The following is a 15,555-nucleotide window of genomic DNA, read 5'->3' on the forward strand; positions in this document are numbered from 1 at the left end:
TCTACTATTAGTCAATGTCTTTTCATAGTATAAGTCAATAAACCAGGGAAAACCTTATGTCCGTAATGATTTAATTATACTTTTCTAAGAAAAGCATTTTTAAACTAGATTGACTTCTTTTTTAAATTAGGAGCATTAACATGAGGTAAGTAAAGTAAAAATACTTCGTTTTTGAAGGAAACAAAATATATGTCACAAAGTCAGCAAGTCTGAAATGAACATCTACTTAAATGACACCGTGTTCATCAGAAAATGACTGTGACTACAACTTGGGGAGAGTGAAAGCTCATTCAGGGTTCCCTTGGGCATCACCAAAATTCACAACATTCCTTCCCCGAAAATCCCTGGGTTTCTCAAAAACCTGAAGAAGCTGGTAATTGTCCACCAGTTCTCAGATCTCTGCCTGGGGGCAGGAGAATCACAGTGGGTTTCTGTCATCCCGCCCAGGGCCTGCAGTACATGGAGCTCATCCCAAAGGAGAGGCAGCCAGTGACTGGCACCGAGGGTGCCTATTACCGCCGCCGACAGCTCATGCACCAGCTCCCAATCTATGACCAGGACCCTTCTCGCTGCCGTGGACTGTTGGAGAATGAGCTGAAACTAATGGAAGAATTTGTCAAGCAATATAAGAGCGAGGCCCTCGGCGTGGGGGAAGTGGCCCTCCCTGGGCAGGGCGGCTTGCCCAAGGAGGAGGGCAAGCAGCAGGAGAAGCCAGAGGGTGCAGAGCCTGCCCCTCCGACCACCAACGGCAGCATTGGTGACCCCACCAAAGAATACGTAAGTTTCTCCCACGCTTCCGGGGCTGCTACCGCCACCCCAGCCAGGGTAGGCCTCTTCCCCTCACTCATGCACTCCTTCATACACTCATGCCTCCAGAAGCTATTCAGTGCTCATTTACTCTGTCCTATTTTCCACTGTCCTATGGAAAATAATGCAAGGTCACTGCCCTCTAGAGTCTCATTGTCCAGTGGCAGTCACAGGCAACCAAACCGTTGAAGCTTAGAGAAAGGGCATCTAATGTTCTTGGGGTGAAGGTAGGTTTGCATTAGAAGCTGAGACCCACGATGGCCTCAGAACTAGGAGCCAGCCAGGCCTTCAGGCTTTCAGGGGAAGACTGTGCCACCCTGAAGAGGTGAGCGTGTGCAGTGAAAGTTCTAGAGGACACAGCAGTCAGAAGATTGAACGCAGTCCCGTGTCACTGAAAGCGTGGTGAGATGGGGGAAGTGGACACAAGGCTGGCCAGGTCAGCAGGGGCACGCTTCCTGAAGAGTCAGGCCATCTGCCCATTCAGCACTAAGTGTTACTCAGCCTGTACTGTCTGCCCAGCCCAGGAAACCAAACAGGCAGAGGTTACCGTCCCCACTTTGGAGAAAGCCGTGGGCTTATGGCTTTGCTCTCAGTGCGTGGGAGTTGTGGCAGGCTTTCGTGGGAGGTACCATGGTATCTGAGCCGTGCTTCTGAAAGTTTCCACGAGTGGGAGGGCAGGTGATGTGCTGTGGGGCTGAGCCACTGGAGGCTGTCTAAGAACAGGAGGAGCCAGTGTCTGAGGGTGAAACCTCAGGGAGGGCTCTGCCTTATTCTGTCCCTCAGAAAGTGAAAGGATGAGCTGGAGACTGGTGTCACTGGGGCTGATGTTTGTTAAGTGTCATAGCTGCCAGCTCCCTTCTACCTTTTGCACCTGTACCCCAGCCCCCTCATTAGGTGGTTTCACATGTCTGTTTGACATTTGGAGATAAAAGTACACGGGGCCCTCAAGCAAATTACCTGACTTACTGCAAACTGGCTGGCAGTTACCATATTTTTAGGACTATAAGATGCACCAGACCATAAGATGCACCTAAATTTTAGAGAAGGAAAATAGAAAAAAAAATATTTGAAGCAAAAAATGTGGTCAAATATTTAATAACCTGTGACCCCACTCCACCCCCCCCCCCAGCACAGCAAGCCAGGTAAGCTACATTCAGACTGTAAGACGCACCCCCCATTTCCCTCCCAAATTGGGGGGATGTGTCTTATAGTCCGAAAAATACGGTACCTGTCTGAGCCAGATGTCCCAGGGGAATGCCAGCCCAAACAATGCTGTCTACCCATCCAGAAAGAGCCGACCTCTTTCTTCCCGCTGCAGTGACGCAGACCTGTTATCTCAAACTCGAGTCCTACCCCCGTGGGTTGCATCTCCAATGCCTCATGTCACTGGCATATTCACTCGGGATTACCACCCAATAAACTGTGCTCATCTGAGAACTCTAAGGCAAAAGAACAGAACTTATTTTCTCTACCACAAATTTGGCAATGATGTTGATAAGACCCATTCCTCAGGAAGAGTGTATGTCCCAGAGACTTCTAAAAAATTAGATTTAGTGATCATGTTTTATAAACAAATCTCTTCCCCAACTCTGCCTTCTATCCACCCTTGTATAGCTACTTGTCCTTAAGGATAAATACTGTGTAATTCCAAGTTGGAAGGTGACTTCTTGAAGTCATGACATTTCCCAGTTGCCCTTCCCAAAAGAGATATGCAGATCTGAGGACACGTTTTCTCTCTGTTTGGTGGGGAAGCAGGGCAAAGGCAGCTTGAGATCCCTTGTGCCTGCCTGCAGGCAGCTCTGGGGAACAGTTCTGACACGTAGGGAGCATTTAAACAGGATGAGACTGTTAAATGGCAGATTCCACAGTCAGAAAATAAGGTGGGGACTCCAAAGGAAGCCAATATTGATTGGCCGGGGCTGGTTTGGGAGGACATCGTTCTCCTTCCTTACCCTAATCCCAATCTAAATTCAGTAACTAATTGTGTAATTATTGGCCTCAGGTCTGTCACTGCCTAGAGGCTGAGGTCTAGTCTTTATGGCTGTATCTGCAGCAAGGGCCTTCACTAGAGATAGTAGGTGCTCAGTAAGTATGTGACCCATGAACGAATAAACAACGGAATGAATAAATGAATGTTCAGACTAAATTAAGCCCGAAAAGACGGGGACAATTTGGATGCCCATTTCGCCTAGGAGGATGAGGAGATCTCAAGGTCATCTTTATTAAGCAACTGCTCTGTGTCAAATGCTATGCTCACTCTTTCAGGGTCTTTGTTTAATTTGCATAGTTGCCTGATGGGGTGAATGTCACCAATCCCATTTTACAGGTGAGGAATCAGATTCAGAGGGGGTAGGTAGGTAACTTTTCCAAGGTACCCCAGTTTCTGTGCAGAAGGACAGGGATCCAGTAGTCTTTCTAGAGTTATAAGACCCTCGTTTTTATCTGTTCCAGGAAGAAAGGAGGTAGGGTGCTCTTATTCAACTCCCTCTTTATCTCCTGGAAGCCAGGGAGCAAATCCCATATAGGTAGCCAGATAGCCTGCCAGGCCATAGGCTGTGTGCCCCCAGCATTTCTGCGTTTAGGTGCGGACACGGGCGGCACCCCCCACACAGCTCTGCTTTACCCCAGTTAGTGTCCGAATTACGTGAACACGGGTGCTGGCCATCCTGGGTACTGTGCTCCCACTAGTTCTCATAAAAGGGCATTGCAGGACAGTAACCAATGCCGAGAATCAGGCTCAAGGATGATTCACTGCCCTGATGAGGGCAGTGAACTTTACTCGAAGTGCTCAGGGCATTCAACTAAAGAACCTGAAGGTGAGAAGGAAATTGTAGGACTCAGCCCGACATCCCAAATCCGAACGGAGGTGTATGGGAAAAAATGGAGGCAGAAAGAGGGGCATGTGAAATGATGATGCTAGAACTATATTGGTGACGTGTTGCTGTTTATCATCCTATTAACAATCACTGTTGCTGTTGCTGGCAGCTACAGTTCAGTGGGCATTTCCGTGAGCCAAGGGCAGTGCTCAGCACTGCAGCATGTGCTTTAAAGCTCCCAGCCACCCGGAGGCGGGAAGAAAGGCTGTTGGACTCAAACCAACTCCTGACAGACCCCAAGTTTATCTTCCCTGTTTCCCAAGGCTTCTTTCTCAGAAACCTAATGGATATTGTGCTACAGAAAGGTCATGTGGCCATGTAAGTTTGGGAGATATTAGTGAAAAAGACTCAGTGGGTTTCTTTACTGCAGGACTTCTCAGAGCCTTCGTAGGCTAAAGCCGTGGTTCTCAAACTAGAGTCACCTAGAAGACCTATTCAAATTCAGAGGGCTGGGCCCAACTGCAGTTTCTTACTTAGCAGGTACAGATAGAGCCTGAAAATCTGCGTTTGTAATGAGTCCCCAGGTTGCTGCGGACACAATCTGAGCACTATACTTTAAAAGCCACTGCTAAAGAGTGTTAAAAAAAAAAAAAAAACCTGATTTCAAAAATGAAATCAGCAATTGGGTCGATGGTGAGGGTCCAGGAGACGATGACCCAGGCGCTTCCTAGAGTTAGTTGGCTTCCTGGCTTCCGGAGTCCAGTTTGCAGAACACTGCACACCACTCTCGCGTTCTATGAGATGTCCACAGGGAGTTCTGGAAACACAGGCACAGAATCCAACACGCTGCCTTGCAGCTGGCCCCGACCAGCCATGTCCTTGGTCACTCCACAGTCGGAGACCACGAGCTCTTACTTTTCTCCACGCTGCAGCTCAGCCTGTCACAGTCATGACCTTCTTCAGAGACCTTGGGAGGGGCTCTGACTCGGGCAGGCAGGGTCAAGCTGCTGAGACGTCTCCCACAGCCCCTTCACCAAAGTGTCCTCGGAGGAAAGGGTTACCTAGACCAGAGGAGCCTTATTGCCAAAAGCCTTTCCCAGCTCACCCATCTGGAATTCCCACCCACGGGCTGAGCTGTGAGTGAAGCCAGATAACAGAGGGCCAGCCGGGTTGCGGAGACAATGGCATGTGAGCCCGACCCATCCTAGTGGCTGGATCTGTCCAGCCTTGCAGATCTGAGCACAGTTCACAGATCTGCACCCAACCCCTGGCTTTCAACCCTCGGGCCTTCAGACAAGGCCCCCCAGCAGGGCAGGGCAAGGCAGGGCAGCCTGAAATCAGCCCCAGCACATCCGAGAGAGAACCCCGGGGCTGTGGCTGCCCACGCCACCCGCAGAGCAGTCCTCGGAGAGCGTTACTGTCACCGAGGGTAGGAGAGGCGGGGCACCATGGGTAGTGCCTTCGGAGTACTCCCTCTGCGTGGGGACACACCATGGCAGAAATAGCCCAGGTCCCAACCTACCACCTGTCCCTCCCAACACATGCCCTTTGAGTCGGTGAGGCCAATTAAAAACCCAGAAATATGTAGCCTCCCTCTCTTGCCCTCACTTGCGCCACTGTCTGTGTGTGCAGGGATGGGAGGGAACTGTTTACTGCAGAGCAGGCCCATTCATCTCTGAATCCCCCTGACAACCAGCAAGAGAGGTTGGGTTGCCATATGCACTTCATAGATGTGGTGCCCAAGACAGGGAGAGGTCAAGCGGCTTGCTGATGAGAGACAGGGCTGGGATTCCATCCCAGGTCCTGCTGCACCACAGACCAGTGGAGTCTGGGGAGCCCTGGGTGGGGCCCAGCGGTGCGCGTGGGTACCACAACGCTAGGGGGGGTGTATTTAGGCTTCCTGGCAGTGTTCAGGGTAACTCACAACCCAGCCCAGTGGAGAATTGGGGGGCCTCTTGTCTAGGTGCCCAGAACAACAGAAGAACTTGCCTGCCCCACCCCACTCCCAGTGGGTCTTGAGGGCTTCAAAGGGTTCCATGGCCAGGTAGCTCCCACCTCCAGTAACCTGGACCCTTTCACACCAGAACAGTGAAGCCCCAGACTCATTTTCCCAGCCCCACTCTCCCTGCCTCTCCCACCAGGATGGAACCTGTGGGTGCCTGAGTGCCCTGTGGGCAATGGCCTTGCTGCTCTGACTGCTAACGTCTCCACCAAACCACTTCGCTGCATTCAGAGAGCTTACTGGCTATGCTCTCAGAAACTGAATACACAGATACTTCCTGGGCATGGTCATTTTGCCCAGGCATTTCCGCCCTTCCCTGTACCCCAAACGTGTAACTAAAGAAGGGGGAAAGAAAGCCAGAACATAACATTTAATGTAACCTCCACCCTTTAGTATTTATTTTTCCTGCCCTTCCCCACACCACCCCTTTTTCAGGCCAAGCCACGCCAAAGAGTGACTGAGAGGAGGGGAATATACTGAGAAGTGAAAACCTTCCTTGAAATTGTAAAGTTTTTTTTAATTTGGTCCAAATTACAGTGTGGCCCCACCCCCACCCCCCTTCCCACAAGAATGCACAGAGGAGGGACTCGGAGACCTGGGTCCCCACCCTCCCACCGAGGTCTGCCTCGCAGATGGAGACCCACAGCAGCTGGCGGCTCACTGGACTGCAGCCCCAACAAGGGACATATTTGTGGGCAAGGACTTCCAAGCCATTGTCCGAGCAGATGTTTGGCTTGTGGGCTTGGCAGGACGGCCCCAGCCCCCATCTGGGAATTTGAAACCACTGCCCTGCCCCCTGCCTTGTGCCAGGCTGAGCTGGAAGGCAGGATGGGAGGAGGCCCCGAGAAGCAGCCCTGAAAAATCACCATGGTTACCAGGCTTCTCAACATCTGCCTGCCTCCCTTATGGTGGAAATATTTTAATAACATTAAAGGTTTTTTTCTTTTTCACAGAGAATTCCCTGTATTCCACTTTTTATACTTGTAAATACTTTTCCATGTTGCCACATAGGCCTCACAAGCATTTTTGTTTCTTCTGAAGTGAACCACGTAATATTCCATTGACTAAAACAGGGGTTGGCAAACTTCTGCTGTTAAAGGAAGAGAGTGAATATTCTAGACTTTGCAGCCATGCCGTCCCAGTCACAACTACTCGCCTCTGTTTGTGTACCACGAATGCAGCCATCGACAATATCTCAACCGACGACCATGGCTGTGCTCCGATAAAACTTTATTTGCAGACACAGGCGGTGGGCTGGATTTGGCCCATGGAGGTAATTTGCTGACCCCAGAACTTGAACAACCATAAAAAATAGTTTTAGCTTTTTACAAATTACTCTGGTTTTGCCCGATTTTATGTGGCTGGTTAGTGGGTGACGGGGACGAGGGGGGTGCCATCTACCACCCACTGAGCAGGTTGTGCCAGGCACCGAGCTGGAGGCTTCGTCTCGTTCATTTATTTAATCCTAAGAATTATCCTACAAGTTAGATAATCCCCCTTTTCAAAGACTAAAACATTGAGAAAAGTTCTTAGTCAACTTAAACAGTGTTTTCAGACTTCAGGTTACAACCTATCAGTGGACAGTAAATCAGTTGAGTGAATTATAACCAGAATGTTTTGGGGAAAAAAAGAAGTACTTCAGAGGAGGTAGATATTTTTCTGGAAACCTTTTGTCTCAGGGGTGTGGAGGTGTTCATGCTGTTTCTGTAACACATCAGGCCATAACACGTATTTCCTACTCTGGATCACAGACAAAAAAAAAAATGAAACACAGAGGTGAGGAAATCACGTAGTCACCTAGCTGCTGAGTGGCTAAACCAGAACTGCAGCTCAGGCCCGACCTCGACCCCAAAGAGTAGCAACTCCCGCTGCCAGGCCCCTGGCTGGAGGCACCATGCAAAGCCGTTGCGTGGGGACGACCACTTGTAAGGCCTTTCCCTCCTCAGAAGCCTCTGTTTGCAGGAAGTCAGTCATTGCCCACATGCCACACAAAGCTGCATTCGAGAACACCCAGGCTGCCGTTCTCCTGTGCAAGTGTAGATTTATGAAGGCTTCCTGGTTCCATCCCGCCTCCACCCACACACATACCTCACTAGATACCCAGTGAGGAAGCCTCAGTTAGAAACACCTAATGTTTTACTGGGCATGACAAAGAGCCTGTATTCAATAACCTGCCCTAAGCAGAGGCATGAGGCAAAGTGGTTGGTTGGCCTTCCACTTCCAGCAGTGACCTTCACGTGTAAAGCTTTTCCCACAAGCCAGGGCCTGCCACGTGTTTCAGGGGAGGAAAGTGAGGCTCAGAGAGGTAGGTGACTCGCCCAGGGGCTGACCAGTGAAGAAGCCGTGGTACACACCTCATTCCAAAGCCGTGACCCTAAGCATTGCACCCAACTGCCTGTGCTGCACCTACCTGCACAAGCCTCAGGAAAAGGACAGTTGGGGGGGAGGAGAATACAACAGCCTAAGGATGCCAGAAATGACCCTGAGCCAGAAAAATGAAAAGAAAAAGAAAAGAACAGAAAAAACAATGACTCGGAATACATAAGACTGCAAAGCAGAGATGGTGCATAATCACCATAAGAGGAAATGTGGAGATGCTGTTTATAAATAAATTATTGAGTATTTGTATTGGAAAGAACCCAGCGCCTGAATTCGAGGCCCTTGTATTAATATTTACTATATTGTAATGGTGAGATTTTCACAAGGCACTCTGGGTTTAGACTGGGTAGGCCATTGGATGAGAGCCTTCCAGAAGAGAGAGCAGGATTGGGACAGAGCTCTGGCAGTCCTGGCGGAGAGATTATTGCTGGTTTAGACGGTTCTCCACACCTGCTGACCCTTCTCTGAAGGCCAACATGGCTTGGCCCTCAGAGACAGTTACTTGGCCATGTAACCCTTGGGCCACCATCCTTAATCTGCTATTGCCTGTACACTTTATGTCTTGATTACTTCCACTTCAGAAGTCTTAAAAATTCCATATACCCACATATGTCCCCATTACCTAATGCTGCCTATCAAACTCCCCCAAGATGCAGTAGCTCAAACAATAACCTCCGCTGTGCTCACAGATGAGCAATTTGGGCAGGGCTCAGTGGGGATAGCTGATCCCTGTCCATGTGGCATCCTTCAGAGCAGCTTGCAGGCTGGGTACTGGGTACTTGCAGCCTTCTGAAGCTCCTTCCCTCATAAGACTGGCCGTGGTGCTGGGCAGATGCAAATAGCTGGGCTGGGCCAGCAGTAGCTTCTGTGTGTTTTCCCCACATAGTTGCCCCAACATGGAGGCCTCAGGGCTTCATCCCTGCCTGCCCAGGACCAAGGCGTGCATAGTGAGAGGGAGCCTGTGGGAGCTGTGTTGCCCTTATGACCTTCCCCTGGGACCCACAGCATCCCTTCCATTGGACAGAAGCAAGCCTTGCAGGCGGGACCACATTCAAAGGAAGGAACGTAAACACTCCACGGGCTGGAGGAGGCTCCCAGAGTTTACAACGTCATTTTCACACTGAGAGCCCCAGCTTTCCCGGGCCTTAGCCTCTGAGGCAACCCAGTCTACAGTGTTCCTCAGCTTTCTCACAGCAGGCATTTTACAGATTACAAAGGTCCAAAGTACAGAATTTTGAAACTCTTTCTTATGGACTCTTATCATTAACAATCTCTTGCCACTTGAACAGGGACAGGGCAAAGCTTCAGTGGCCCTGGGAGAAACATCACATTTGTCCTGCCTATGACAGGTCTGTGGCAGATGTCCTCCCTGCTGCAGGACTGTCTGCAAACTAAGCTGTGTGTCAGCTGTTGAAAGATTCTCATGAACAAGCTCTGATTTTAGATAGTTGGGAATATGAGTAAGAACCAACTGATATGCTAATGATGACTGTTTTTCTCTGTGCCTTTTAACACAGTCCCAACAGACTTCAACTTGACCACACTATCTCCTTAGGCAAAGTGGCCTAAGAATGACCACAATGAGCTTTCTTAAAAATAGTCTAGAATTTAAGCAGGCTAGGAATTCAAATTGGCATTTGCTGTAACCAAATTGAATTGATGATATCATTTTTGGTGAGCTTACTTATAAGGTCATTTTTTAAAACACTCTATGACAGTGGTTCTCAAAGTGTGGACTCCTGACCACACCAGCATCCCCTGGGAACCTGCAAATTCCTGTGCAGCATCCCAGACCCACTGAATCAGACGCCCTGGGGCTGGTCCCAGCAGCCTGTTTGAACGAGCCCTCTGCGGGGTGCTGGGGCAGACTGCAGTCTGAGAGTCACTGTCTGGGCGCGGAAGGGTTGCAGGGGGACCGGAGCAGGCCCGCCCGGCCAGGCACTGATTGTAGCTGGGTCTGGGGCAGTGACCAGACAGCGAAACTCACGCAGCTCCATGTCAGCGTTCATGCTAGCGGTGTTAGGGGAGGAGCCCCAGGCCTCCAAACCAAATGCAGATCCCGCCTTTAACATGCCTTTGTCATCTTGGAAAAGTGATTTAACTCCTCTGAGCCTCAGCTTTCTTATAATTTTTATTGATTTTTTTAAAAGAGAGAAACATTGATTTGTTGTTTCACTTATGTATTCATTCACTGGTTGCTTTGGGTACGTACCCTGACCAGGGATCAAACCCACAACCTTGGCATCTCAGGATGACACTAAGCAACTGAGCCACCCAGCCAGGACCTCTCGGCTTTATCTATAAAGGGGGCTGGGATAGGGAATAATGAGATTTTGTCGAATTATTACTGAACCCTTATAGAATCCATTAACTCTGTTATCTCATGTAACAACCCTATGATGTTATTATTAGTAGTAGTGTCTCCAGACTAAGGCACAGAGATGTTGGGTAACTTGTCCAGGGTCCCACAGTTAGTTCCCCTCTCAACCGTCCCCTGCGATTTTGACATTGTAAACCTCAGTACAAAGACTATAGCAGTATAAGTTTGTACCGAGGAAGCTGGGGCCAGGGTCCTAGGACCCACGCAGGCCGGGCATTCTGCTCTCGGTGCCAGCCTGCCCCCCGTGGTTGGGGGCCACCAGGTGACAGAGCCAGGCCACTTTCGGATCTGTTATTCTTTGAGATGACAGGAAAAGGGTCACAGAAAACAGCTCAGAGGCAAGAAGGAGAAAATTGGTTCCTGACACATGTTGACAGGGCTCGTTACCCAGACATCTTACTTCCATAAAGTGGCAGTGGCACTGTTTACTTAGAAGGGCTGGCTACCGGCAGTAACGGGCCAGGAGCCAGGGTGCCGGGAAACGAGACAAGAGACACGCCTCGTGCTCAGGCGCAGAGACCAAGCTCACACGTGCGAATCTCTCCTCCTTCCTCCGCTCTGCCACAATTGCCCCCCTGCGGTACAAACCAGAACACGGCACGAACACTCACCTCGAGAACGGGTCATGGTTTCCCATTACCTCCAGAGTGACCCAACCCGTAACCTGGATGCAGAGCCACCCAGGACCACCCCGAAACTACCTCCCCGACCTCATATCCCTCATTTCCTTCTCTGGGTCGGGGGCCTACTGATGCCCCAGGCCCACCAGGCGCATCCGTGTCCCTCTCCCCTTCCCTACCTGTGGAAATGGGAGCCCCGCCGATGCACCTCGGAGATACTCGCCCTGGGGTCCTGATCCGTAGCAAGCCCCTCTGTGTGGGGGGGGAAGGACTGGAAACTTTGACCTGTGAAATTTAGAAAGACAGACAGACATAAAATTCACTTCATACTTACACAGCTCTCGCCAAATAGTTTACACTTCCCAGCCATGCAGAAAGAGGCGGTGAACATAAATGAATGCTGATTCATCACGTTGGGTTCAGACCCTCTGATGAGTTCCAGGCACAGGGTTTCCACACCGCGCCTTCTTGTGGGCATAACCGAAACCGCAAGCCTAGCGCACTCTAAGGAACACCAGCGGGCACTCGCGGTCACCTAACCAAGCGTATTCCTCCTGCAGACATCTGCTCAGCACCCACTGTGCCTGGGGACTGCCATCGGCCCGTGGCCATTCTTCGTCATCTGGTTGTCTTTCTCCAACTTTCACCATTTTCATTTTTATTCCCTCATCACATACAGGAGTATATTATCAATAAGTATGTAATGAAAGTATTTACATTAAGCCTGCTCAGTGTTTAGGCTCTTAACATATGCCTACTTATGTCTCCACGGCAAAACAATAACGACTTCGGTGGGGGCTGCGTGTAACTGGTGCTTAGTAACAATTCTCTTCCAAAGCCAAGGTCAGCAAAAATTTTCTGGAGAAGGCCAAGTGGTCAATATTTCAGGATTTTTAAGCTAAGATCCAAATCAATGATATTATGTAGGTATGCTATGTAACAAGAGAGAAAACAAACTGCCACAGTTTTGGGTGTTTTTTTTCTGAAATTCAAGATGCAGTTGACCCTCCAACAACACAATTTAAACTGTTTGGGTCTCATGCAGTTTAAACCCGTGTCACTTGAGGTTCAACTGTGTCTTCAACCCATGGTTGGGAATCCAGATGTGCGAGGGTCACTTTAGGTCGTGTGCAGCTTTTCTCCTGCATAGGGGACGGTGCCCTCACCCCCTACGTTGTCCAAGGGCCAACTGTGTAATATTATAATTAAGCTCAAGTTTTTGTAACACAGCTGGTATTAGTCAGTTCAGGCTATCATAATAGGGAACTGGGAATACCACAGACCAGGGAACTTAAACAACAGAAATATACTTTCTCACCGTTTTTAAATGAATTAATTATTAAATTTTCCCTCAATTTTAATTTTTAATTTTTCTTATGGCCAGTATCAATAGCTATTACCTATGTGAACAAAAAGTCTTTATACACTTTTTAAGACTATAAACTGTCATGAGAACAAAAACTTGGAGAACCTCAAACTGAAGTGCTAAACAAGTACTTTATTTAGTCCTCACAACAGCCTACCAGGTAGGTAGTATTATCCCACTTTGCAGATGAGAAAACTGAAGAACAGAAGTGTAGTAACTTATTCAAGGTCACCCAGAAGTAAAGAGATGAGCTGAAACTCGAACCTGCGTCGCTTGGCTCTCATGACAGCCTTGTGTCTTCGGGGACCACCCCCACCCCTCCAGGTGTGTGAGCTCTGCAAGGGAGCAGCGCCTGCTGACAGCCCGGTGGTCTACGTGGACAGGGCCGGCTACGACAAGCAGTGGCATCCTGCCTGCTTTGTGTGCATCAAGTGCTCCGAGCCACTGGTGGACCTCATCTACTTCTGGAAGGACGGCGCGCCCTGGTGCGGCCGCCACTACTGCGAAAGCATCCGGCCCCGGTGCTCTGGCTGCGATGAGGTGATAGGCAGTGGGGCTGGGCGGTGGGGTGGGCACCCCCACCACTATGGGAGAGGACCCAAGGCCAAGGGGAGTGTGGCTTCATTGATGATGTGATCCCCAGATAGGAAAACCGAGGCTCAGGTCACACTGCATGCTCTAGCCTGGTTTTGCATCTGCAAAATGGGGCCAATGTTAGTTTCCAGCCCTAGGATCATTGGGGTGGGTCAGAGGTAGAGTGCCTGTCCAGTCGTGTCCTTGGCACTTCGTAAGTGCTCAGGGGGACATCACGGGGGATGCAGCAGGAAGCAGGTACCCGGCTCCGCACCTATTAGTTATGTGGTTATGCAACTCCCGTGCCTCAGTTTTCTCACTCAAAGCACAGAAAGGATAACAACGTCCATCCCATGTGGTTACTATGCAGACAAACGAGGTACTGAATGAAAATGCTTGGCATGGGCTTGACCAAGTAGCTAATAAATGGGAGCTGCTCTTAGCCTTAGGATAATGTAACATAAAATGACACAGTAACACAACATTAACACACTGTAACACAGCACAATAAATACCATGCTATGCAGTTGTTAGAGATGCTGTGAAAGGGGCTCAGCTGTCCAATGTGGTTTAAAACTAGAGGAACTCCCAGGTATATTACTAATGATAATAATAACTGTGATAATAGGAAGTGCTGTGTGCGTGCCTGGGGTGGTGGGACGCTTACTGCCTTCATCTTTGGCACATAGGAGGGTCTTCTTTGTTCTGAGCCAATAGCTGGCTCCTACCATCTAACACAGTTGGTCTCCATTAAAAGTTCAGGCCTGTTACCTAGTAACTGCCATCAACTGACATTTCAGAAGGAAAAGGACTGTCGGCAGGGCTGCACCACAGCCTCACTTCTGTGAGGACAGCAGTGTGTCCACTGAAATAACACTGCCCTTCCTTAAGGGCATGTGAGAGAGGCACCCTTCTCACGATGGGTGAGCCCTTAAGAAAGGGCTTGCTACATACTTCAGGTGTGATGTGCCATTTATACCTCACGACAACCCTGTAGAGGAAGACAATCATTACATCCCTCTTACGTGTGAGAGAAGCGCAGCTCAGAGAGGGCAGTGATGGTCACGGCCTTGGCTTTGTAGCCATCAGCCCTCCGAGCACTTCATATGTAGTAGCTCCTGCAGCACTCATAAAATCCTATGGGATGGGTAGTATTTACATCCCCATTCTGCAGATGTGGAAACTGAGGCCCAAGGAGATTAAGCAACTTGCCCCAAGTCACAAAGCTAAGTGTTTAAGTAACACTTTACACCCAATTTCTATGTGACCCCTAACCTCCAAAGTCACGTTTAATCAGTGTACTATCCTGCTCTTTCTGAGCCTTGGGTTCCTCACTATATATATATTCCAAAGTGTCACTTTCTTCTGAGCCTAAGTGACCTGTGTGTTGAAGACTCTCGAAGACTGGCCATAGGCAGCTTCGGTATCATTAGGCTCTCCTCACCGAAGTATTTAATATTGTCTCAGAACACAACTGGGCTTTGCAATTGACCCAAAGAGTGTCCCAGAGACTGGATGAGTAAAACCTGCTGATGGTAGAGAACTTTTCTTTCCATCCAAGGAGCTAAGATGCAACCATGACCTTCACCAAATACTGCACTTAGTACCTCCAATTAATGTCAGATTTCTCCACTGAGGCACTTAAAGGTAAAAACAAGGACAGGATGAACCACCATCCTACAACTTGCCTTCAGTATACTGTCTCTACTAGGTTCCTTTCTTCTCCTCGCCTCTCCAGATAATATTCTCAGAGGACTACCAGCGTGTGGAAGACCTGGCCTGGCACCGAAAGCACTTTGTCTGTGAGGGCTGCGAGCAGCAGCTGAGTGGCCGGGCGTACATCGTCACCAAGGGTCAGCTTCTGTGCCCAACTTGCAGCAAGTCCAAACGCTCCTGAAGGGCCGCCTGTCCACGGCCAGAACCCACAGGCACCTGTGAGAAGAAGAGCCAGATGTGCCCAGGCCATCCTACAGGTCTGGTGTGACAACCTGCAGGCAACAGAAACAGTGATCATTGTTTCAGTGAGAATATATATACACATATATTCTAGGTGGGTGGTGGTGGATCCTTGAAGGTCAGTAGTTTCAAAGCCAGAAATGTTCCGAGAAGTCTTAGGATGGAGTTATTTTGTTTTTGTTGCTGTTGTTTCCCAGCTGCCAACTAAAGACACAATCATCTGCAAGGGATGTCTAGGGGGAGTTTCCCAGAATGCAGTTCTGAGTGATGGAATCACGTAGCTGTAGAATGTGCGTGCTTTTCCGTGAGCCTGGGAGCTCCCCCATGAGCAGGGTGGTATCCCAACAATTGTTTGTTGCCTCCTTTCAAATGGAATTTGAATTTTAAATAAAAACCTTTTTTTTTTTGGCATGATAAACACCAATAAACATTTTATGTAGTCCACATATGCCCTTATCTAATTATTTACACTAAGGCAGTGATTTCGTGGCATCTGTTTAGCCCCATACCCCTGAATGCTGGTGCTGGCAAAGGCATTACAAATGCTGGTGCTCCTCTTCATCGAGGGGTCTCATCGGACTCCACTGGAGAAGGGAGGTCCTTGGAGCAGAACCCCACTCCCAGTTTCAGGTTTCCCCAGATCACTGAGGGAACGT

The 15,555-nt window shown here is 49.3% G+C and overlaps 1 protein-coding gene across 2 annotated transcripts in view; it reads left to right on the top strand.

The window, feature by feature from the left end:
• Positions 1-15,343, top strand: part of LMCD1 (LIM and cysteine rich domains 1) — a 56,909-nt gene extending 41,566 nt beyond the window's left edge. For both annotated transcript variants that reach the window (XM_037134747.2, XM_037134748.2), the window contains 3 exons: positions 448-777; positions 12,695-12,910; positions 14,682-15,343. In XM_037134747.2, coding sequence (XP_036990642.1) covers positions 448-777; positions 12,695-12,910; positions 14,682-14,840 — 705 coding nt within the window. In that variant the 3' untranslated portion in view covers positions 14,841-15,343. The remainder of the gene's footprint in view (positions 1-447; positions 778-12,694; positions 12,911-14,681) is intronic.
• Positions 15,344-15,555: the final 212 nt, after the last annotated feature.

The sequence above is a fragment of the Artibeus jamaicensis genome, unplaced genomic scaffold (genome assembly GCF_021234435.1).
Source record: "Artibeus jamaicensis isolate MK-2021 breed Jamaican fruit bat unplaced genomic scaffold, CSHL_Jam_final contig_519, whole genome shotgun sequence".
Classification (NCBI taxonomy): domain Eukaryota; kingdom Metazoa; phylum Chordata; class Mammalia; order Chiroptera; family Phyllostomidae; genus Artibeus; species Artibeus jamaicensis.